Here is a 23006-nt window from a genome sequence, read left to right as displayed (position 1 = left end):
TATTTTGAAGGTAATAGTTTCACCTTTCATTGTGGCTAGCCTTCACTGAAGGCTTTGTCTGAACTGGTCCAATGCTGGGAAAGATGGGAGAAGCAATTTGTTGCCATTAGGCTCTTATCTCTGCTTGCTGCCTGTCTTGAATGTTAACGAACAAGGTAGTCATGCAAGACAGAAAGTAAAGAAAGCCCAGGTGTATTTAATAGGGCAGGCTGAAATTTTTCAATCAGAACAGCTGTTAGAGAGAATATTGCTCTTTTTTCTCAAACCTGTTTTTTCTTTTTTGTTTTGTTTTGTTTTGTTTTTCCCCTTTCATAGAAATATCCCCTTCTCACAGAAAAGTAGAAACTGTCATCACACAAACAGAGCTCTGGGAAGCCATGGCACTGCTCTTTCAGTGTGATGTGCTCTCACACACCTCACAATTGTTCTTTCTCCATTTTCCTTTTTTTTTTTTTTAATTTTATTTTTCTGAATGACTTGCTTTGCTCTTTGGGCTTGGAAAAGGAAATAGGATCTGGTGTGGAAAAGTGTGGCTCCAGTAAGGGGAAATCTCAGCAGCTCAGATAAGGCTGCATGTAATCTTAATCCAGACTCCAGTGCAGAGCTGGTTGCTGTACACTGGACTGACCTCAGGTACCATATGACGTTTATGTAAAAATGAGATGAAAACTTCAAGCCCTTTCTGCTTTGTTCTCCTCATCTATTTTTAATATCTCTTCCTCTTCTCTTTCCTTCTTCCTGAGTGCTGCATTCATAAACAATGACAAACTGAGAGTTAACTCTTCTGCTTAGCAACAGCAGAATTCTGCCACAGGAGCTTTGAAAATGCAAATGCATCATCACTGTCACACTGGAGGGTTGCTGTCCCACGAGCTGGAAGAGCGAGGGGACAGGATGTGGGAAGACAGGGCCAGTCCCACCTACACTGCTCAGATCCCAGGGCACAATCATCTCACACAATTCTCTGCAGAGCTGTATCCAGTTTATTTCCTGTGTGGCTCTGAGGATGAGACATCTGCTCCTTCCTCTGGGAAATAAGACCTGCCTAGGCTAAAAGATGAATCCATCTCATTTCCTACTGCCTCCTCCCTGATCTTCTGCTCTGATGAGGCATCAGCAAGAACCCTTGTGGCTCTGATAATCCAGCGTGGGCTTGGACACTGTAAGATGCATGCTGTATGGAGAACAAGCAGTGGGTATGTCCTCCACACCATCTCTGGAGTGCTGGCATCCTTGCTGGTGCAGATCTCCCACCATACATCACAGACTGTGTTCTCTGCCAAGGAGAAAACAGTGACAGAGAAGTATCATAGAATCAACAAGGTTGGAAAAGACCTCCAGTATCATCTAGTCCAACTGTCCATCTACTACCAATATTTACCACCATCAGCATTTCTTCTGTTGTTTACAGCTGAAACCCTGGTCCCAGACCAGAGGTACCCCAGTACCATGGTGATGGAGCTCATCCCAGGCACTAAAGTCTCACTGCCAAGGAATTATTTCCCCAAAAGCTCACCAAGCATTTAGTGAGGGGAATCAATATGAATTTCTCACATAAATAGTGATTGGATATAGGGAGAGGGGAAGCAGCTGTGAGCCTCTGAGGGTAAAGGTCTGATCACAATTCAGCTTTTGTCTCTGTTTCACCTAAAAATGGGACAAGCAGATCCTTAGGCAGAATTCATCACAGAGATGAAGAGATGCTTTAGATAGGCAGTTGGCAGCATCTGAGTTAACAGAAGCTTCAGGCATCAAAGTAGCCACCAGGAAAGAAATGCAAAGTTTGGGAGATTCAGAACAAAGCAGAAGAAAAATGAAGGAAAAAAAGAAGTTGTTTTTATTTTTGTTTTTTAGCTTTATTTTGATTTGTTCTTTCTCTTGCTTGTTTAAATTTAAACGGAATAAATTTGTCTTTTTATTTTTCTTTTTACTGTAGTTTGCTCTTTTAAAAGGATGAAGTCCATCACAGGGGTTTGATAAAAGAGTGCCATGAAAATGCCTGCTGCTGCGCTCATTCAGCTGATGAATAAATTATAAACACATTACAATGCTATTTCAGTTGTGATTCCAGGGCCCAGGGGCACGATGGTGGTGACCTTATACCTGTCAGACTGTGGTCTGTATTTCCAAACAGTTTGTGTAACCCACTGTTCAGGTCTTCTTACACCTCCTGTTCTGGGCTCGGTGCACTTTGAGCCTGTGGGTCCTGCTGGCTGCAGGAACAGCCCTCGAGCTGTGGTGGCACATGACGTGGTCCACAGAGGTTCCTGATCTGATTTCTGTCTCCATCTGGGAGAATGTATCACTTTGTTGATGGAATGTGCCTGAGATGTCCATGCAATCTAGTTTACATGTTGAAGACAGGTGGTGTAGTCTGTTTGGGGAAGGATGACTTTCTTTCAGAATGCGTAACTACTGGGCTGGACCTTCCAACTGCCCCTATCCTCGGGCAGGGCACGTGCTGGGAGAGGAGTGACAGGGGCCAGAGCCCATGGGGCAGCTGTGTGCATCAGACCCTGTGTTCATCTTCAAAACAGCAGCAGTCTCCTGCCTGTGACAGAGCATGGCAATACACCCCAATAACCCAGAAATCCTGCTGGCAACCTCTGTTTTTCTTTGAAGATACCATAGCTTCTGCTTGGTCATTCACACTTTGCTGAATGGAGAGCTTAGAGCAGATGGCAGCAGGAGGTTAGAGAGGTGGGTATGGAGGTACAAAAGAAACATGAGCAGGCCAGATTGGATGGGCTATGGGCAGCCTGATTTGAGAGGAGCAACCCTCTTCTGAGCAGGGAGTTGCAGCTGGATGATCTTCTAAGTTCCTTCCAACCTAAGCCGTTCCATGGTATGAATTATAGTATGTAATTATAATAATATATAATTCTATGATAATGCATACATCAGAGATAAATGTTCCTTTGACAAATCATCAGAGCATCCTGAAACAATGCAAAAAGCAATCAAGCGAGAGAAGAAAGTGCTTCTGGGACTCACATTGCTCCTGGAGCTGAAGATGGACAGTTCAGGTTCTGCCCAGGGCCTTTTGACTTCTCCACAATCATTATCACAACAATCATGAACAGATTCAGAAGGAAGAAACAACACTGCACTGTAACCATTGAGCTCCAGAAACAAGTGAGAGGCTTGGGTGGCTTTGGGTGAGAAGGTCCAGAGATGAGACACAAGATTTTCCCTTTGAGCCTCCACCTCCAGCTTCCTAAAATGAGATATTCCTCTAAAAATGTTTGCAGAGCTTGTGTGACAGATACAATATCTCACTCATCCATGCATATGAGCAGGCTCTAAGCTCTGGAAAACACAGTAGTGTGTGTGAAGCCCTGCTCAGAAGCAATGGGCTGGATAAACGGGAAGAACTGCTGCAGCAGCCCTGCGCTCTGCTCTGTGTGTCCACGCGTGGCTTGGAGGAGGCCGAATGTTCCTGCTGGAGCCTGAATCACCATGCAGGTAATTTATGCAAATTTTGTAGACAGGCAAACAAGTCTGGAGAAGCTTCACTACCTGACCTGAACGTAATGAATGGTTAGGTCATCTTCATGCCAGGGACTTCAGTTCTTTGGAAATTTGCAAAGAGCTTCTAAGGGGTCTAAAAAATCAACTAGAAAATCACTGGTCTGATCTTACAAGGCCTCAACACTCCAGCTTTGTACTGATGGCAGAGCAGTGCTCACACACCTTTCTGAAGAGACCATGCAGGGACATGAGCCTTAGTGCCAGCTTTCAAGGTCAGGAGCTGAAGTCCTGTCCCTTGTCTCCACCAGCTTCCATACACTTCATATTTCCTCCAGCCACTCCTTGTTGGTCCCCCTTTCTCCACCAGCCTTCTTGGTCTCTTGCAGACCTTGGGAACACCCTGGTTATGTCACTCTCCTACTACAGCTACTCCTAGGGTCAGTTAAATCTTCTTCAGACTTGTTTTTTAGCCAGATTGTTTCCATTAATTGTCCTAGTGATACTCTATCCTGCAGGAAACCCTTTGGTTGCACAACTCAAAGCTCTCAGTTCATTTGGGATTTGCTCATCCCATGTCCATAACCCACTTAGCACATCTCAGCAGGATGTGGTCCTCCAGCTCCTCTGCAGGATGAGACCTTCCCTTCTCTGAACACTGGTTGTGTGCTCAAAGTCTGGCAGAGCACAGAGGGAGCTAGCACTGAGCTGCATGCTTGCACCAAGGTGCTCACTAGGACTGGTCCCCTCTGCAGAAGCACATTCCTGTTGAAGGTGGGGGGAAGGCTCTGATGCTGCTGAAACTATCAGCTGGAGGATTTTATTTCATTTGGGTTTGTTATATCTTTACAAGGGAATCCCGAGGATTTGGAGGGAGGAAGCTTAGAAGTCACCCCAAACTTTTGCATCGGGACTCTCATTTCTGCAGCCTAACTGGTGTAAGACAAAATTTCCTTGTTCTTGTCTCCAGTAGAGGCTGGGATGCAGTTATGTTGGCTGATGGATTTCCCAGGGCTGCAGGAGGCATTCAGCTGGGTAAGCTGACTGCAGCCCAGTTCTGGCTGGTTCATGCTGCCCTTATCTCCAAGACCATCAGAGGACCTTTCTTTGCTCTTGCCCTAGGGAAAATAAAACACCTCTGAATGTACTTGCTGGCTGGTGGGAAGGATCACAGAATCACAGAATTGTAGGGGTTGGAAGGGACCTCCAGAGATCATCGAGTCCAACCCCCCTGCCAAAGCAGGTTCCCTACAGCAGGTCGCACAGGTCGGCATCCAGGCAGGTCTTGAACATCTCCAGAGAAGGAGACTCCACAACCTCTCTGGGCAGCCTGTTCCAGTGCTCCGTCACCTCACTGTAAAGAAGTTCCTGCGCACATTTGTGCAGAACTTCCTATGCTGCATTTCTGGCCATTCCCCCTCATCCTGTCTCCACACAAAAAGGATCCCAAAAAGCAAGTATTACATGTTTCCCTCTTGTAGGAAAGGGGTAGAGGTTTGGAGACAGAGAATTGCATGGAGCAGCAAGCACTATGTACTGAGCAAATTTCTCCTACTGCAAAGAAGCATTAAAAATAGAGTGAAGGCCACAGAAATTGGATAAATTCTTTTCTTGGTCTCAAGTGTGATTTTTTCTTGGCATCCATTTTTAGTAAATTTCTGACTTTGTTTTCCTCTTTAAGAGTAGCACTGGTGAGCATTGCCAGGGCACTCAGATGCTTCCCCTGGCAGCACAGCACTGGCTCAGACTCAGAAATGCAGAGTTTTTCTCTGGAGTGAGCCGTATTTTCATTTACCTGAACAATGTTATGAACAATGGAAATTAGAAGGGAGAGTTTGTTACAGAGTTTGGTGGAGAGTTTGGACTAGTCCATCTAGACCAGCTCCACTGCAATGAGTAGGGGCATCTACAGCTCAGAGCTTATGGTGCTCAGAGCCTGGTCCAGCCTGATCTTGAATGTCAGCATGGATGGGACATTTGCCACCTGGTTTCTTGGCTACCATGCTGGCAGTGTGGCTGACAGCATTTTACTGACATTAGAGATGGCTATAGAGAGACCAGAGACGTCAAGGCTCTCTGCCAGAGATCTGGGGAAGCCTGAACTGGACTAGACCTGCTTGGGTGTTCATTAATTGCATAAAACACTTCCCTTTTTTTTTTTTTTTTTTTTTTTTTTTTCTGTGAGGGTCATTAGACATTGAAACATGCTTCCTCTCAAGGTGGTTGATGCCCCAAGCCTGTCAGTGCTCAGGAGGTTTTTGGATGATGTTCTGAGTAACATGCTTTAATTTTTGATTAGCCCTGAAGTGGTCGGGCACTTGGACTCAATTATCTTTGAAGGCCCACAACAAACTAAGTTTATTCTACTGTGTTGAGTTCTATTCTGTCCTATTCTGTCTTGTCCTTGATCCTACTCATTTTGTTCCACACTACAGGAACAAGAGGGGAGATTTGGAATTTCTCATGGCCAGGTCAGAGCTAGATCTCCTCTCCTTGTGTTATCTCATGGCCTTCAGGCTCGGCACCTCAGCAGCTGGTGCTCTATCAAGCTTCTGCAACAAGCGATACCCATGCTGCTCTATCTTGGCAGCCAGAACACACGGCTCCCAGCAGGTGCTATCTCCTCTCCCCACTCACGCGTGCCTCCCAGAGATGGTTGCCCAGCTCTGCAGACAGAAAATATCCTGAAGTTCTGGACCTGAAACTGCCAGGGCTTTAAGTTTTGCTGGTGCATGTCAGTGTCCCTCATCCCTCAGCACCTTTGCTCTTCCAGCTCTTTATAGAGCATCTCTCTCTGTCTGCATGCCCTTTTTATTTGGGAAGGCTTCACCTGATTGTGCTCTGATCCCAGCAGGCTCTGTGCCTCAGTTCTGGGCTAAGCTCCAAGACTGCATCCACACAGCTGGATAACAAACTTATCATGACCAATGTGGTGTTTCAGTATTGGGAAACTGGGACCACTTTACTGCCTGTGGTTAACTGATCCCATCTTCTCTTACAGCACAAAGAGGGATTTGCAATGGTGAGTGCAGAGAAAAGGAAATCACAACCAGTCCCGGAACATCTTCCTTTTATTGAATGCTGAAATAGTCTGTCAAACCCAGTGCCTCTCTTCGTGAAAGTCCACCTTTTGACAACTATAAAAGGATGTTAGAAGATGTGATGCTTCTCTCCCTGAGTCATGTATGTCTTTGTATGTAAAAGTCTTTAGTAGATTTTTTCTGCCAGGAATTTGTATGGTTATTTTTGAAGCTGAGTAAATTTTAAGCATTTGCAACATCCTGTGGCAAATAGCTGACCAGTCTAATGACCTGTTTGGGTGCAGAATCATTTCCTTTGGTTTGTTTTGATCCTGCCACCTTTTTGATGCCCTCATCCTTACGTTGGAGGAGATGATGACCAGCCCTGTACTACACAACTGTTTTCTGCCCCTCAGTATTTTACAGACTCTTCCATAACCTTTCCCATGCGTATCTTTTGTGAACAGGAGAGTCAGCCTGCACAGCTGATCCTTCTATGGATGCTGAGACCTTAGGGTGTTAAGATCACCTGGAGATGGCTTCTCTTTTGTCTCCATCCCTTTTATAATAAGGATCATGAGTCTTGGGTGCACCCCCCACTCCCACCCCCAGATAGTCTAAAAGACAAATAAAGAGAAAATGTCTCAAAGTAGATGTCACCACCCAGGTAACTTCAAATTATCCCTGCCTTTATTTTCTCCTTTGGATGCTGCTGCCCTAACCCAGAGTGTAATACTGGATAATTTGTCTCTTTGTGTTGGCATACAATTGGCACTGGGAAGGCAAGGGAATACTGAAATGACTGGAGAGTACAGAGAACAGTGGTACCTGTTCACTTCTGCAAGATGCTCCTGGGAGGCAGAGCTTTGAGACCTGGTTTCTACTAGCACCCTCTTGTGTATAGTCTCCTGCAGCTGCTAATGCAGTTCAGCACACTCCACAAGCTCCCTTGCAGTGGAGTGACTGCCTTAGGTTCTCCTCCCAGCTGAGCTGCTGCTCCCACAGCACATCTCTAAATTGTCTGCACCTGAGGGTGAAGCTGCTCTGTGGATTCAAAGCTCAAAGCAGAGAAGAATCTGGCAGGGATAACAGCATAGCTGTATCATCTCTGTTTCTGTGGGAGGTGAGAGCAGAATGAGAGCTGCAAGTGAGCTGCCTGACCACCTGTGCCAGCTCTGGCTCAGCTCTCCTGCACCCTGGCAATCCCTGCCACTGCTGTGTATCAGTTTCTCTATCTGGTGAGCAAAAAGGATGGACCACAGTGGTCTTGAAGGACTACAGAGAAATAGGACAGTGATGAAAAGAGCCAGAGCTGTTAAATCTGAACCAAGCATGCTTTCAATGAATCAAGTCATCAGCATCTTCCTCACCCTGTTGATGTTTTTCTGTATTGCCAAGGTGATCCCTTTTCTAGCACCATTCACCCCAGTTCAGCACCATTTGCCCACTCCAGCCCCAAAACATCACCACACAAAATGAGGGAGGGAATGTTGTAGGTGTGCATCACTGAGTGCCCTGGGACTGGCAGGTTTAAGCCATGGTAAATAAGAACTGCATTTCATCTTCCTAATTATCTCCACCATCTCCCAGGAGCTGCCATAGAGATTGAATTATCTCTTTGTTTTGGAAAATGGAGCAATATTCTGCTATAGGGAGATTGCCAAGGGCTGTTTTGATGGTATCGTGACAAAAAAAAGTGTAACCAACAAAGCTCTGCACTATGGCAAAACCAGAGGGATCAGAGCTCTGCAGGTCCCTTCTGTCCCTTGGTGTGATTTTTGGAGGCTGCAGATTGTTTCTTAGGATCAGGGAAAAAAAAAAAAAAAAAAAAAAAAAGGGAAAAGGGTTTTTCCTCCTTGTTGCTATGTGTACAGCCCACAGCAACAGCAGGGAAATCAGTCAGGCTCACTCTCTAGCCTGTCACAGGGAGCAAGCCAAAAGCAGGCAGAAAATAAAAACAAGGACACAAACCCATTTATGCAAAAAGCAAACTGGTGATTTAAAAGCAGATAGATGCTGCTGGCGTGCTATGAAATGAGAACTTTCCTTCCGTTCTTTGTGCAATTCTGATCATCCAAGTTTTGTGATAAAGCTGTTGGAGCTGCTGGCTTTGAATAGTCATGATTAGCCTTTCTTTTTCCTCTCCAACAATTATGGATTGGTCGTCTTTGGATTTTTGACCTTTTAGGCTTCTTTGTTGTTTTTATATAGGAGGAACATGTAATGCAGTCTCCTGGAGCATGGTCCACCTCAGGGGGGGCTCTGGATGTTGTGGGATCTCCTGGACCCAGTGCTATGAAGCAGGTCATAGTCCTGCCATGCCATCAGCGGTGGTTGGTGCTGGTGAGACACAGCAGAGGATCTGCAACTTGTCCTCCTACAGGGACCTGAGTCCTTCAGCCTATCACTCGAGCAGGACGTGGGACTGGGTGACCTGGGCAAAGTCTACATCAGAACCAGGAGCCAAACGCTACTGTGCTCCGGACTTTTTGACTTCTAGCTTGCATAGATCAGTCATGGTACAGTCACGGCCAGAAGTGCCCAGCCCTTGTGTGGCTGGGTTGTGACTTTCTGTGGCCATGGGGTGATCAAGGGGGCCACAAATGGATGCAAAACTCAGGTATGGAGCCGGTTTTGCATGTGGGAAATGTGGGACATCTGCAAGTGATGCTGCCACTGGGTCTCAGCCCATCCAGACACCCTGCTCCCTGCTCAGTACCCCAGTGCAGTTTCTATCTTCATGGAATAAAGAGATGAGGTTGCCCCAGGAAGGGTGGTGGCTGTATAGTTTCTGGGATTTGGGGTCAGGTCACGTATTTGGGTGACTTGGCCAAGGACAAATGACAGTAGCCAGTGGCTACTAAACCACTGTGTTGTGGTTTCTTTAGTGCCCTCTAGAAGTTTTTTAAGGAACTACAAACTTTATTTTGTGAAGTTCTGTCATTTGTAAGATGCCATACTGACTACAGCATCTGGATAGCATTTGGATTTCCCTAGGGGTGTGCCGATTCTGGCTCTTCGTCTGCCTGCACCCCTTAGAAAAGCTCAGGGATGCTGTGCCAAGGAGATGCTGGCATCACTCTGGGAATGGCGTCACCTGGGCTGGAAAGCCCTGAGCTCCTGGAGATGAAGCCAGGGGAAGGATCCCTGCCAGTCGTGGTGCTGTCTGGGTGTTGGGCTGCAGCACAGCCTAACATGGGATCCCACGTCTTTTTGGGCTTGGGGCGGTGGTGTGAGGTGAGCAGCACTTGTGAGGGTGGACAGGGGAAGTGGCATACTAGGAAGTAATTTCTTATGATGATTATTAGTATTAGCATGTTAGGATGGGGCATAATTAATGACTTGCTGGTGCTGAAACAGTTTGTTAAATAGCCTGTTGTGGGGAAGGCATCACTGGCACTGCTGTGGGGCCGGCCAGGCCACTCTGGGATAGCATGTGTGTGCACATATGTAAGTGTATACGTGTACATATGTATATGTATGCGCATGTGGCAGTGTGTGTGTCTCCAAAAGGAAGCCCCAGGGGCCGGGGAATGCCAATGGGCTCGCACCACTGATGCCCATGGGCAACCTTGTTATCCACCTTCCCTGGTGGCTACGTCCCTAGTCTCCTGTTGCTCTTGAGCAGCTTAGGGGTGTGACCTTGTGGGTAGCAATGACCCAACAAGTTCTACTAGCCTTCCTAAAAATCCTGAGCTGGGTTGTGATCACCCTCACCCTGAAGCAGGGGGGAACCTGACCCCATGGGCATACCCATAACAGCTGATGGTGTTGGGCAGTGCTCATGACACTTTGGGGTTGGGACACAGTGAATGGGAAATTTAGGAAAGGAGCTGAGCTGGAGCATGGGACCTTGGCACGTCATGACTGGGAGAGAATGGAGGAAGGAGACTGTTTCTTTCAGGAGTGCTGAGGATGAATTCCTGCTGAGGTAGGAGCTGATGCCATAATTCTCACTTGGCAGTCACAGGGCCTGTCCACAATAATTACTTGCAAAATTGGCTTGGAGTCAAACATCCGCTCTAGCTGGAAAGTCGTTCCTTGCAGGTGATGTTGGGATCTGACGGAGTGCAGGGAAACACGTGCACATGGACAAATGGCATTTGTGTCATCAATGCTGAGGGGACAAGCATAACTGAGGCCAATCCAGGGTGATGACACTCAAACTGAGCATCAACTGCATGGCATGAGTGTCACTGCAGAGGGGACATCATTCTGGGGGTGAGGACATGTACCACTGCAGGGATTGGGATGCCAGACCCTTCCACAGAACCACGTGTCTCCATTTCTGAGTAACACAGAAGCTCTTCACAGTGAGTGGCACTCAATTGAGGTCATCAACACCCCTCTGTCACATTGCCACACATTGTCACCCACTGTCACACAACATGTACCCACAATCTGCCATCCCCCCTTTCTCTTTTAGTGCTCTTAATACAGGTGGAAGCACCATATCCCCCCCAGCCACCCATCTCTAGTAGTCCTGAGATGCTGTGGCCACATTAGTGTGGGGGTGGCATCAGGGTGTTCCCGTGTCACCCTCTGCTGGTGGCCCTAGGATCAGAGCCTGGCAATGCGCTGACACTGCTGTCCCGTGGTGGGCTTTGGGGCTTGGCTGCACGTGTAATGGGGGTGAGGGCGTCCCCATGGGCTCTCTTACCTGTCCCCAGCCCTGTCTATGTGCCCACCTCTGTCCCACCCCATCCTTCTGACTGTCCCCAGCCCTGTCTCAAGCTGTCCCCAATCCCACTGTTTGTCCTTTCCCATCCCCACCCACTTCCAATCTCCGTCCCCACTCCCTGTCCCCGACTCTATTATTGGTCCCCAGTCCCTGTCCTATTCCCATCTTTGTCCTTAACCCCATCTTTACTTCCCTACCCCGTCCTCACCCTTTTCTCCAACCTTTCCCACCGCGCACCCCACCCCGTCCCTCCCCGGGCGGCTCACGGCAGGAGGGGCGGCGCCGGGCGGAGTCTGAGTGGGTGTGCGAGGCTTGGGAGGGGCGGGGCATTTACGGGCCGGGGTCCCCAGGCGGCCGTGAGAGGCGCGACGGGATTGTAGGCAGCGTGCGGGCGCTGCTGGAGGCGTGCTTGAGTGAGCGTTGCTCAGGTGACATTCCTGTGCACAAGCATTCAAAGAGCCGGAAACAGAACCAAAATCATCTGAATGCCAGATCTTTGACGTCCCATAAGGGTTTGCACATAGAGTTGGCCTTTAAGTACCCCTACAACTCAGATGAGCCTGGCTGAACCTGAGATCTGGAGTTGCATGTGCAAAGGTGCCATGTTAAAAGGCCCAGAGAGCCAACCTTAGGGTGGTGCATCAGGCCCAGCACTGCCACCAGGTGGAGACACCAGAGCTCTGCTCTACATCCAGCACTGAGTGTAGGTTTGGAAGACACAGTACATGAAAAAAGAAAAGTTTTACTTTGTGATTGTATGTCAGGCATTCTACAGGCAGGTGTGCACAACCAAAAACACAGGACAACCTTAGACCCCCTATCCACTGACTCCAGGAATTCCTCCTGTTTCCTCCTTAATTGCGTACTCTAGGTCCACAATCTTCTAGGTGTTTACTCATTTATTGTGTTTGTCCCATCCATTTTCCTAATCTCGACACTTGAGCCTCTCACTATCTGCTTATCTGTTTATCTAAACATACCCTAGCTGGTATGAGGGGTAGGGAAAAAAAAAAAAACAAAAACAATACAGTTTTAACTCTCACAAGTACAGAAAAATACTAGCATCCAAAGGAGGGTTACAGTAGTGGTGAAGAGTCTGGGGGAGTGGCTGAGTGCCCCGAGTGTGCTGGGCCCAGAGCAGAGGAGCGGAGGGGAGCCTGATGGTGGCTGCAGCTCCTCAAGGAGCGGAGGGCAGCGCTGAGCTCTGCTCTGTGTGACAGCGACAGGGCCGAGGGAACGGCATGGAGCTGTGCCAGGGGAGGGCCGGGGGTGGGGAAAGGCTCTGCAATAGAGGACGGTGGGCATGGAACAGCCTGCCCAGGGCAGCGGGCACGGCACTGAGCTGCTGGAATTTTGGAAAATGCTCTGCTCTAGCCTTATGAAGCTTCATCTGGAGTACTGCATCCAGGTCTGGGGCCTTCCAGTACAGTAAGAACGCAGAGCTGATGGGGTAAGTCCAGGGGTGTGCCATCAGGGCTGGAGCACATCTCCAGGAGCACAGGTTGTGTTCTCCTCTATCCCTCCAGCTATAAGGAATAACGAGGGACTCAATATAATGGGCCAATGGCTTAATACCTGGCTCAGTGCTTGGTGGGCCTGGCAGGGGTTTTTTGACCTTGGTTCTGTTTACATGAGACTGGGCCGGCTAGCAGCTGATAGGAGTGGCTTCTCCCACCAGTCAAGAGGGGTCTTAGGAAGGGAGTTGGCTAGGTTCATTCAGAGGGCTTTAAAGTAGGTACAAAGGGGGGTGGAGGTGTAACTGGAATAAACTGGGAATATTTTAAGGAAATGGTTTAAAGGTGCAGAACCTGATCATCCCCATGTCACGGAAGATGAGCTGATGGGCAAGGAGGCTGGGCTGGCTGAACAGAGACCTTTGGCTGGAACTCAAGAGCAGAAGGAAAGTTTATGGTCTCTGGAAGAGTGGGCAAGCTACTTAGGAGAATTACAGGTATGTAGTGAAGCTGTGCAGGGAGAAAATTAGAAAAGCCAAAGCGCAGTTAGAACTGAGTTTGGCCACTAAGGTAAAGGAAAACAGTAAATGCTTTTATAAATACATTAATAGCAAAAGGAAGGCTAGGGAGAATCTCCATCCCTTGTTGCATGCTGAGGGCAACCTGGTCACCAAGGGTAAGGATAAGGCTGAGGTACTTAATGCCTTCTTTGCCTCAGTCTTTAATAGTAAGACTTGTTACTCCCTGGGAACACAGCCCTTCATAATCCATGATGAGATAGTTTTGGACCTGCTGCAAAAGCTGGATGCTTACAAGTCCATGGGACCAGATGGATTGCATCCTAGAGTGCTGAGGGAGTTGGCAGATGTGATTACCAAGCCACTGCCCATCATTTTTCAGCAGTCCTGGCTAACTGGGGATGTCCCGGTGGATTGGAAACTGGCAAATGTGATGCCCATCTTCAAAAAGGGCCAGAAAGATAATCCTGGTAGCTACAGGCCTATCAGTCTCACCTCGGTGTCTGGGAAGGTTGTGGAACAAATAATCTCGGGAACCATCATGGACCAATTAAAGGTCAACCAGGGGATCAGGCCCATTAAGTTGCTTCTAACCTGAGCCATTCCATGATTCTGTTTCAGGGTGGGTTGAAGTCCGTTGCAGGCCAGCTTATGAAAGGAAGGGCTTGGCTTTTCTGCCTGGAAGTTTGGAACAGATCTGTCACGTGCCAAGATGATGTCTCAGCATGTCTCATTTCATGCTGAGAAATGGGACAAAACTACAGAAAATCCAATTCTGAAGTAAGTTCAGCTCTGGAGAGGCACGAGGTTTCAGGGCTGCAGACAACCTAGGAGTTCACCCGTCCCTCTGGTGGTACGTCCCTAGGACTACATGTGTTGGCACGGTGTTTTATCGCAAATTGTACATAAGGCAGTGCAAGCTTTAATTGGGATTATTAACAGTGCATTCATTAAGCAGCACCTCACTTTGTCCTGGCTTCTTCACGCCACGCCTTCTTGTGAACACATCAGACGTCGCTGCCGCAAAGCACTCCCGGCACGACCTGCCGCAAAGCACTCCCGGCACGACCTGCCGCAAAGCGACAGAAGACTCCTCCCAATCAATCTCGGCGGCCCCGTAGGCGGGGTGAGAAGCGCCACGCAGCCAATCGGAAGCCTTGCGCCGCGGAATGAGAGCCAATGGGAGGGCGGCTTGGCGCCGCTGGCAGAGCGGGTGGTGCTGCACGCGGCTGAGAGGGGGCGGCCATGGCGGTACGCGGGTGCTGGGGAGGCTGCGGGGATTGGTCCCGTCGGTCAGGCCGGGATCCGGCACTTTGAATCATGCTGTTTTCTCTTCACAGGGCTTTAGGGAGCCAGCAGAAGCGGCGGAGGCCGAGGAGGGGGAGCAGGCTCCGCAGCCTCCCGGGCGCGGCGCGGCACGGGGCAAGAAGAGGAAGGCGGCGGCCCCAGCCTCGGTCCCGGCGCTGCAGCCGGTGAAACTGAGCCGGGCCGAACTGTACAAGCCTCCCACCAACGAGGAGTTGAACCAGCTGAAGGAGACGGAGGACCTTTTCCACTCCAGCCTGCTCCGCCTGCAGGTCAGTCCCACGCGTGTTCCCCGAGCGCGGGCAGAGCTGGGGATTGGGAGCAGCGAGGCCTAGGCTCGGGGCTTCTGGACGTGGAGAAGCGGTGATGGCTACAGTCAGGCCCCGGGCCCTTCTGATCTGGTCTCTCCAGCGAGAGCTGTTCTGTTGCTTATTGGGGAAGTAACATTGTCAGGTGCAGCTGATTGTTGTGGACATCATTTTCTGTGTTCTGGGAAGATAGGTAGCCTGTGTTAGGAGGAGCAGGACTTGGAGAGGCTGAGTTGGGTGGAGAGACACCTTATGAGGTTCAACAAGGGCAAGTGTGAAGTCCTATACCTGGTGAGGAATAACGACATGCATTAGTACAGGTTAGGGGTTGACCTGCTGGACAGGAGCTCTGTGGAAGGCACGTGGGGGTTTGGGTAGATGACAGGTTGACCATGAGCCAGCACTGGCCAAGAAGGCCAATGATATCCTGGGTGCATTAAAATACACATGGCCAGCAGGGTTCTTCTCTCCCTCTTCTCTGTCCTGGTGAGTGCTGTGTCCTGTTTGGGCTCCCCAGTTCAAGAAAGGATGGGAACTTCTAGAGAGTGTCCAGCAGACAGCCACAAGGATGAAGGGCTTGGAGTATCTCCCTTATAAGGAATGACTGAGAGACCTGGGGCTTTTCAGCCTGGAGGAGACTGAGAGGGGAATCTCATCAATGCTTAGAAATCTGTAATGTGTGAATGTCAAGTGGATGAGACCAAGTCTTGTCAGGTGTTGTCCAGTGACTGCACAATGGGCACTGGGTACAAGCTGGAAAAAAGAAAGTTCCATACTAAGATTAGGGAAAACTCTTGACTTGAGGGTGACAGAGAACTGGAACAGAATGCCATGAGAGGTTGTGGAGTCTCTGTCTCTGGAGATAATGAAAACCCATCTGGATCCTCTCCTGTGCATCTTATTTTAGTGAACCTACTTTAGCACAAGTTGGACTTGATCTCTAGAGGTCTGTTTCAACCTCTTGTGATTCTGTGAGGTAACTAAATAGCTTTTGCTAGTTCTTACCATAGTGATTTTGATGAAGAGCAGCTCTGATCTCCTGATTGCTTGTGAGTTCTGGTAGCAGGATCTCTAGGACCTTATTCATACTGTGAGCCTACCAAGGTCTTTTCCTGAACTTGAGGCTTTGTCATACAAAAACCCTTCTGAGAGCAAAGCCTGTGAGAATAATTGCACATCTTGTGACTAGACATCACACAGAAGTGAATGGGATGGAGTTGATTTCCATTTGTCACTTCTCCAGAAGTGGCAGGGCTGTGTTATGGGCTGATCACAGTCTTGCAGCTCTGATCAGGGTTTTCAAAGAGACTTGAATATTGCTTTGCTCCTCTGCCACTTTGCTCGCTATCAGTGCCAGAAGCCAAGGTGAAAGGCAGCTGCAGTTTCAGTGTTGCAGCTCTCTTTAATTTTCTCCTTTCCTTTGTAGATTGAAGAACTTCTAAAGGAGGTGACACTGAAGGAGACGAAGAAGAAGAAGATCGATGCTTTCCTCCACGAAATTAACAGCTTGTTGAGTGCCATCCCAGAGACCCCAGAAACTGATGTAAGTCCTAGAGGGATGGAGGAGGCATCCCTTTGGAGGGAAGAGGGGAATGCTCCATCACCTGAGTGCAGGTGTTTGCCAGCACTGATCTGTACCATGTGAGATGGTGGTCTCTGCTGTTAGTGATGCTTACGTGTGTCTTGTCCTCAGATCACTGACCAGACCTGGCTTCCCAAAGGTGTGAAGGTGCCGTTCCTGCAAGTGCCTTTCAACGTGAAGGGGAAGTTTCACTTTCTTCCCCCAGACGAGCTGAGTGTGGTGGGCAGCTATCTGCTAGGCACCTGCATTAAGCCAGAGATCAATGTGGATGTGGCGGTTACCATGCCACGGGTGAGTCTGGATGTGAAAGTCCCTAAGCAGCTTGGTGCCTATCTGCGCCCCATCCCTTCCTGTTCCCTGTTGTCCTTGCCCTGTGTCTCAATTTGTGAGTGAAGATGAAGTCAGAATGTCAGCTTTCCTGACAAGGACAACTTGTGCTAGATCTAGAACTTTCAACTGCTTTGGCTTTAGCTCTTCATAATCTTCATTCTTTCTGCGTCAGCTGAAACTTCTATGCTGCTGGTGAAGTGGAATGCAGTTTGGCTTTGTATGAGACTGCACTTTGGCCCTAATCCCAAGTCTATGTTAAAAGGAGAGTAATGTTTGTAGGCTGTTAGCAGAGCTCTGTCCTCTTGCTGTCCATTCTTGTTCTTAACAGCATTTCGTATTGATATACGAAATTATGATTAATGTCCTGTTAGGTTGCATGGCTCTGATCTGTGCTCCTAGAGCCTCCTGTGCCAGCAGCAAAACAGTGTTCCTGACTGACTTGAGGCTCTCTGGGACAGTAGGTGCGCGTCTGAGGTAGGGCTCTGTGGGGCTATGGAGAGCTGTAGGTGCCATAGTGCCTTAGGCTTAATCAGACTCCAGAGGCAGGAAAGGTGTGATTCCCTTTTTCCTCTCTTTGCAGGAAATCTTCCAGGACAAAGACAACCTGAACCAGCGCTACCACCGCAAGAGAGCTCTATACCTGGCCCACATTGCCCAGCATTTATCAAAGGAGAATCTCTTTGGAACTGTGAAGTTTGCCTACATGAACAGCAACCATCTCAAGCCCATTCTGCTCCTGAGGCCACAAGGTAGTGCTTGTCTCTTGCTCCATTGGGTTGTAATCTGGTGCTGGCACTGGCTGGAGAGTAGTGGTCTTGCACTATGTAAGAGGCTCCTTGAGGAGGGGTCATTTCAGAGTTGTCCCTGCATTTGGTGATAAGTTTTGGAGCTTTGATGCTCCTGGTTCTCTTCTCTCTGCACACACATGTGACTCTTAAAGGTCTCTTTCCCTCTTATGGTTTCTGAGCTGTCTTCTGCAGTTTGGCTGTGCTCCCAGCCTTGCTGGTTAGACCATGCTTTGGGTATTTCATGAAGTGAAGCAGACAGAAGCATGGCTGTGTCTCGCATTGTTCTTCCTGTCCCTTCTCCTCACCCCTTGTTCACCACTTTCCTCTTGCTTTCACAAGGCAGTTATATGCAGTCTGGCACTCTCTAAGGTGATGTGAAATGCGAAGACTACCAGGTGTTGCTTGTGTTTTCCATATGCCCAAAGAGATAGCAGGTGTGCATCTGGCAGGTAGTGGCATGACAAGGCCAGTACAAGCAAGAGGGTCCTGGGGCAATGCATGTGTACCTGGCTGGTCAGCAGGGATGTATGACTGGACTTAAGTTGGCCTCAGGATGTGGTCAGTCAGCTGTGAGATGACTTCCACTACTACTTCATTGGGAAGGAGCTTTCTTTGTTTTCCAAGAGTGGCCTGCTTCCTTTTCTTAAGTTGTAGCCTGTGAGTCTCTGACATCTCTTTCTCCCACATATCCAACATTTAATGCTTACAGGCAAGGATGAAAAGCTGGTTACTGTTCGACTTCACGCCTGTCCTGCCCCGAATTTCTTCAAACCAAGTCGTTTTTATCCTAGCAAGAACAATGTCCGGACAGCCTGGTTCCTGGAGCAGAGCACACCCAAAGAAGGTAGGGCTTGGAGCTAGGGGAGCACAAGACTGTTCATTTCAGCTGCAGCCTGTACCGAGTGTTTGTTTGAATGGGAGATTTGTGGTTGGGTCAACATGTTGTTATCTCCTTGCACAGGAACTCCTGAGCCTGCCACCCCACACTATAACAACTCCATCCTCTGTGACACGGTGCTGCTGTCCCACCTGCATTTCTTGTCTAGTGTATCCACTGACTTTCCAGGCATGAAGGATGGCCTGGCTCTTCTCAAAGTTTGGCTGAACCAGAGGCAGCTCAGCAAGGTGAATTTCCTTTCAGGAGACTGGACAGGTTTTGCCCAGTAATGTGCTTTCAGTGTATTCTATTTTAGGGTTGAAAACTGACGGTTTGGCTATGGTGGGTGGTGATGGTGTTTTGTGATTTGAGCTGTGTTAATTTCAAGGAACTCCATCCTGCCCTGTGTGTTGCAATGGGTCTATGTGAACCAGAAGTTCATGCTTTGTTGAGATCCTAGAAGTGACGTGGGTTTTTTTTGGATGGGGGGTGGGAGGGCGGGGAGGGAGGGAGTCAGGGAACTTGTCCCACTTCCTGGCATATTGAAGTGTTGCCTTTGTGCAAGGGGATCCATATCTCTGCTTGTTGTACAGGGCTTCTCCACCACGTCTTCTGTGCTGGGGCTGCTTTGCTGATGATGACAGGCAAGGAGCAGATGTGTAAGCTGGGTTCTGCAGCTTGTGGTGGCTCTTTGAGCTCTTGCTGACTCAGCCGTTTGCCTTCACAGGGCTTGGGATGCTTTAGTGGCTTTTTGGCCTCAATGCTTGTTGCCTACCTGGTGGTGAAACGCAAGATTGTCAAAGTGATGAGTGGGTACCAGGTGCTGAGAAACGTCCTTCAGTTCCTAGGTGAGTTTCCAGGGGCTCTCTGGGTAATGGAAGGCTAGTGTCAGTGGAGTCTCTGCATGATGCCTGAACAGAGTGGAGGAGAGGGAAGAGTGGCTTTTCTCCCTCTTTAGGTAGGACAGACAGGAGTGGGATGGATAGATCTGTTTCCCATGGTGAAGACCAGCATCACATTCCAGCACTGTTTGATGTACTGAGTCTAACTGTAGTTATAGATGGCAAGTGGTTGTACCACCCTGACCAGTGCAGGAGATGTAGATAGCGGTTTGACTTGCTGTTTCCTCTTTTTCTACAGCTACCACTGACCTGTGTGTGACAGGGATCAGCCTTGCAAAGGATACAGATACCTCCCTGGTGAGCAGCTGTCTGACTGCATTTGTTTGGCTGTGCTGTCAGTTTTGCTGTGACAAGCACATGCTCAATATAGGGATGTGGTGGGGCGGTGGTGCCTTGGTACCTACGCAGTGGCAATAAGGACTGTCTGTTGTTTCAGCCTGCCCTGGCTGACTTCCACCATGCATTTGAAGTGGTCTTTGTGGATCCCTCTGGGCTGGTGAACCTCTGTGCGGATATGACTGCCAGCAAATATCACCAGGTACTTATGGCTTGGGAGAACATCTTAAGATGTTAACATCCATCCTTAGCTCTAAAGCTTGAAAGTAAATCTTAAGTCTTGGATTTGCAGCTTACCTATTTTGGTATACCTATGCTTGAGTGGTGGAGGAAGATTATTCTATGTGGGCACCTTTGGATGAAGTTAATCATCTGTTTAGCAGAAATAATTGTTTTGGAGCAGAGAGAAATGTACCTTGTTGGTAGAGATACCAAGGAGAGACTGTGTAAAGAGCAGCATATATTCTGGTTGCTTGACAGCATGCTAAGGATGGAGGCTCTCTTGATTCAAGCATTCAGGATAGCACTGGTAACTGCTGTTGGAAGGATTTGCTTAACTCCTCACCCTTCATACTATTGCTCTTCCTTTATTCAGGTTCAGTTTGAAGCCAAATGCTCCATGGAAATTCTGGATGACAGAATGGTGGATGGCTTCCAGGCACTGCTCATGACCTCAAAGCCCATGCTTAGAACCTTTGACCATGTCTTCCAGTGAGTTTCCTCATGCTTGGGTGGTGCTGAGGGAGCCTCTTTGGAGAGGAGTGGGCTACTTCTAGTTTCCAGCCAAACTGGATTCAGACCTGTCTAGTGGGAGAGGAAGAGGGTAACAGTGTTTCATCCTGGGACATCAAAGTGCCATGTTCCCTTCTTGTAGCTCCCATCCTACACAGGGACCTACTGCTCCTCACTTCACTCAACCTCTAGGGTCTTTGTGTCTCAGGAAGGATTTGATGGAGGCATCAGAGGGAGGGAATTGACTGGCTTCTCTCCTCCTCCTGCAGCCTTAAACATGTCTCCAAACTGCAAAGTGCCTGCAAGAAGATGCAGCTACTGAATGAGCTGATGGATCGGGGTGGGAACTATGTAGCTGCAGCTCTCCCCTTCATTGTCTCACTGCTGACACGTGGGCTGGCCAGAAGAGCACTGCTTGTGGCTCACTCCTTGCCTGAGACCCCTGAGGTAACACAGTGGGCAGCGACACTGCATCCTTTGCTGACTGTGAGGTCCTTTATATTTGGCACTGCTGGATGCTGGGGAGGGAATCTTGGGTCACCGGGGAGAAAATGGACACAGGGACTGGAGCCCTTTACTTGGGAATGAGGTACTGCTGGGAAACTTGGTCTGGGCAGAAGTCCTGTCCCAGCAATGCGGCAGGGTGAAAACAATTGGCTTTCTTATCAGGGAAACGTGTTAAATGTGCCTTCTGTATGTCCTCTGTAGCAGAAGGTGTATCTATCTTGTCATTTCATCTCTCTGTGTGCATTGTATTTTGTTTCTTTTTAGTGGGCAATTGATGCTGAACCCCCAAAACACAAGGATGTTGGATCTCTGATGTTTGGGATCCTGTTTGCCCCAGAGTTTGCTGCTAGCACTCTAGAGAAGGGACCACAGGCTGATCGCCCTGAGGTGAGGCCAGCTCTCTGCGTGTGGAGTGGGATAGCAGTGGATGAGGGGGGACTTGTGGCTTTTGGGATGCCAGGTGTGTTTTTGAGTGCTTGCTTTGGGTGAACTGTTACAGGTCAAGGATGAGAAGACTACTGGGCTGATGGTGCTCTCTAGTGGTCTGAGAGGTATCAGAGAAAGGGAGTGAGGAGGCTCTTTACTGTGGAATGAATGATGATTAGGAAGGGATGGGGACATGGAAGAAACAGTGGGAGGCCCCAGAGCTGATATTTTGCTCCACCCATCCTGAGGTTTCCTTTTGGTTAAGGGAGTTAGGAGGCTGGATCATATCTGGTGCTCTGCTGTAGCTATGGGTAACTGCAGGGGTTGCTGACAGTCACAGGAATACTTCTGTCAGTCCCAGTGGTGACCTATGCTCCTGGCCTGTCTTGGCCAATGTTTTCTATCAGGCTACAGATTTCCGGACTTTCTGGGGGGAGAAGTCTGAGCTACGACGATTCCAGGATGGCACTATCTGTGAGGCAGTGGTGTGGGAGGCCAGCACCATCTGCCAGAAACGTCTCATTCCTGAGCAGATTGTCAGACACCTGCTGAAACTGTAAGTCATGCTGAGCAGCAGCAGAGGCTGAGAAGCTTGTTGCTGTATGTGAGTTCACTGCTGTGCTGCTTGGCTTGAGCCACATCTGTGGTAATGCCACCGTCAGATCTGCACTTTGTGGAAAGTTGTAGGTCATTTCAGATTTGTGAAGTGTAGAAGTCATTTCAGTATTGTGGTCTTGATGCTGCTAGCTGTTTCCTAGGACGAGGTAGTGAGGATACACACTTAGTGCAGTAGTTGCTACCTGCAGTATGATAAGGGGGAGGGGGAAGCAGTGTTCTTGCCTTAAATGCAGAGAGAATGCTGGGACATCTTTTGTTGGCAGAGCTAGGAAGAGGCTCCAACCCTAGGACATTTCCTGAAGTCATGTGAGACCTTGTAATGGTAGAAAAGGCTGGATCTCCCGATAGCCTACCTTAGAAGCTTAGACAAGTCTGGAAGTGTAGAATTGTCAAAAGTGGGACCATCTTGCATATTAAAAAGAGGTGGCCTAGGTCTCTCAACTCAGGGTGGAGTTCTGCAGGGAAAGGCTGTGTTGTCAGCTTTGGCTTTAGGTCCTGTGAAGGTGCACAAGTTGTGCTGCTTTGAGTGGATAAACTGAGTATAGGAGGAACTCAGGGATGTTAATCTCTTCACCATGACTTTCCTGTACTGAGGGATTCCTTGGCTTGGACTGACTGTCACCTGTATGCTGCCAGTACAGGGTGGATGGATTGGCAGGCCCTAGCTCTAACGCTCAGTTGTTTCCCTTCACATAGCCATGCGGACATTCCTGAATCGTCCATCTGCTACACAGGAGCGCTGCTGGAGTCTGTGATCAAGAATGGGAAAGAGGTACAGTTGCTCACCAAATTGGGCTATTGGTTTCTTGGGAGAGGGAGATAATCTGAGAAGAGCTGTAGGGAGCTCTGTGGACCAGACACAGCTGGGGAAGTCTTGAGGTGGTAGTGAGAGTAAGGAAAGTGCCTATCTGCAGGCACTCAGGCAGAGCAATATATCTGCCAAGCCTTTTCTGCTAACCCAAGGCATAGCTGCTGAAGTACTCTGGCTCTGGCAAGCATCCACACCTCATTATCCCTTGCAAGCATCCACTGCAAGCATTAGGAATTGGACTCTGTGATCCTTATGGTCCTTTCCAACTTGGGATATTCTGTGATTCTAAGCATTCCTCCAGCTTTCCATTTCTGCTTGTGTTTAGTTCATCCATGTAATCTAT

At 48.8% G+C, this 23006-nt stretch overlaps 1 protein-coding gene across 1 annotated transcript in view; it reads left to right on the top strand.

Annotated features, from left to right (window-relative positions):
• The first annotated feature begins 14327 nt into the window (after window positions 1–14327).
• The window catches only part of NOL6 (nucleolar protein 6), a 34462-nt gene continuing 25783 nt past the window's right edge, over window positions 14328–23006 (top strand). The window contains exons 1-15 of the mRNA XM_048932496.1: window positions 14328–14392; window positions 14482–14718; window positions 16181–16297; window positions 16448–16627; window positions 17247–17415; window positions 18164–18298; window positions 18416–18579; window positions 19059–19179; window positions 19472–19530; window positions 19670–19771; window positions 20165–20280; window positions 20571–20748; window positions 21073–21195; window positions 21642–21790; window positions 22549–22624. Of these exons, the coding sequence (XP_048788453.1) occupies window positions 14387–14392; window positions 14482–14718; window positions 16181–16297; window positions 16448–16627; window positions 17247–17415; window positions 18164–18298; window positions 18416–18579; window positions 19059–19179; window positions 19472–19530; window positions 19670–19771; window positions 20165–20280; window positions 20571–20748; window positions 21073–21195; window positions 21642–21790; window positions 22549–22624 (1932 nt within the window). The 5' untranslated portion in view covers window positions 14328–14386. The remainder of the gene's footprint in view (window positions 14393–14481; window positions 14719–16180; window positions 16298–16447; window positions 16628–17246; window positions 17416–18163; window positions 18299–18415; window positions 18580–19058; window positions 19180–19471; window positions 19531–19669; window positions 19772–20164; window positions 20281–20570; window positions 20749–21072; window positions 21196–21641; window positions 21791–22548; window positions 22625–23006) is intronic.

This window comes from Lagopus muta, chromosome Z (assembly GCF_023343835.1).
Source record: "Lagopus muta isolate bLagMut1 chromosome Z, bLagMut1 primary, whole genome shotgun sequence".
Classification (NCBI taxonomy): Eukaryota; Metazoa; Chordata; class Aves; order Galliformes; family Phasianidae; genus Lagopus; species Lagopus muta.
This window is presented reverse-complemented; position numbering and strand designations above follow the sequence as displayed.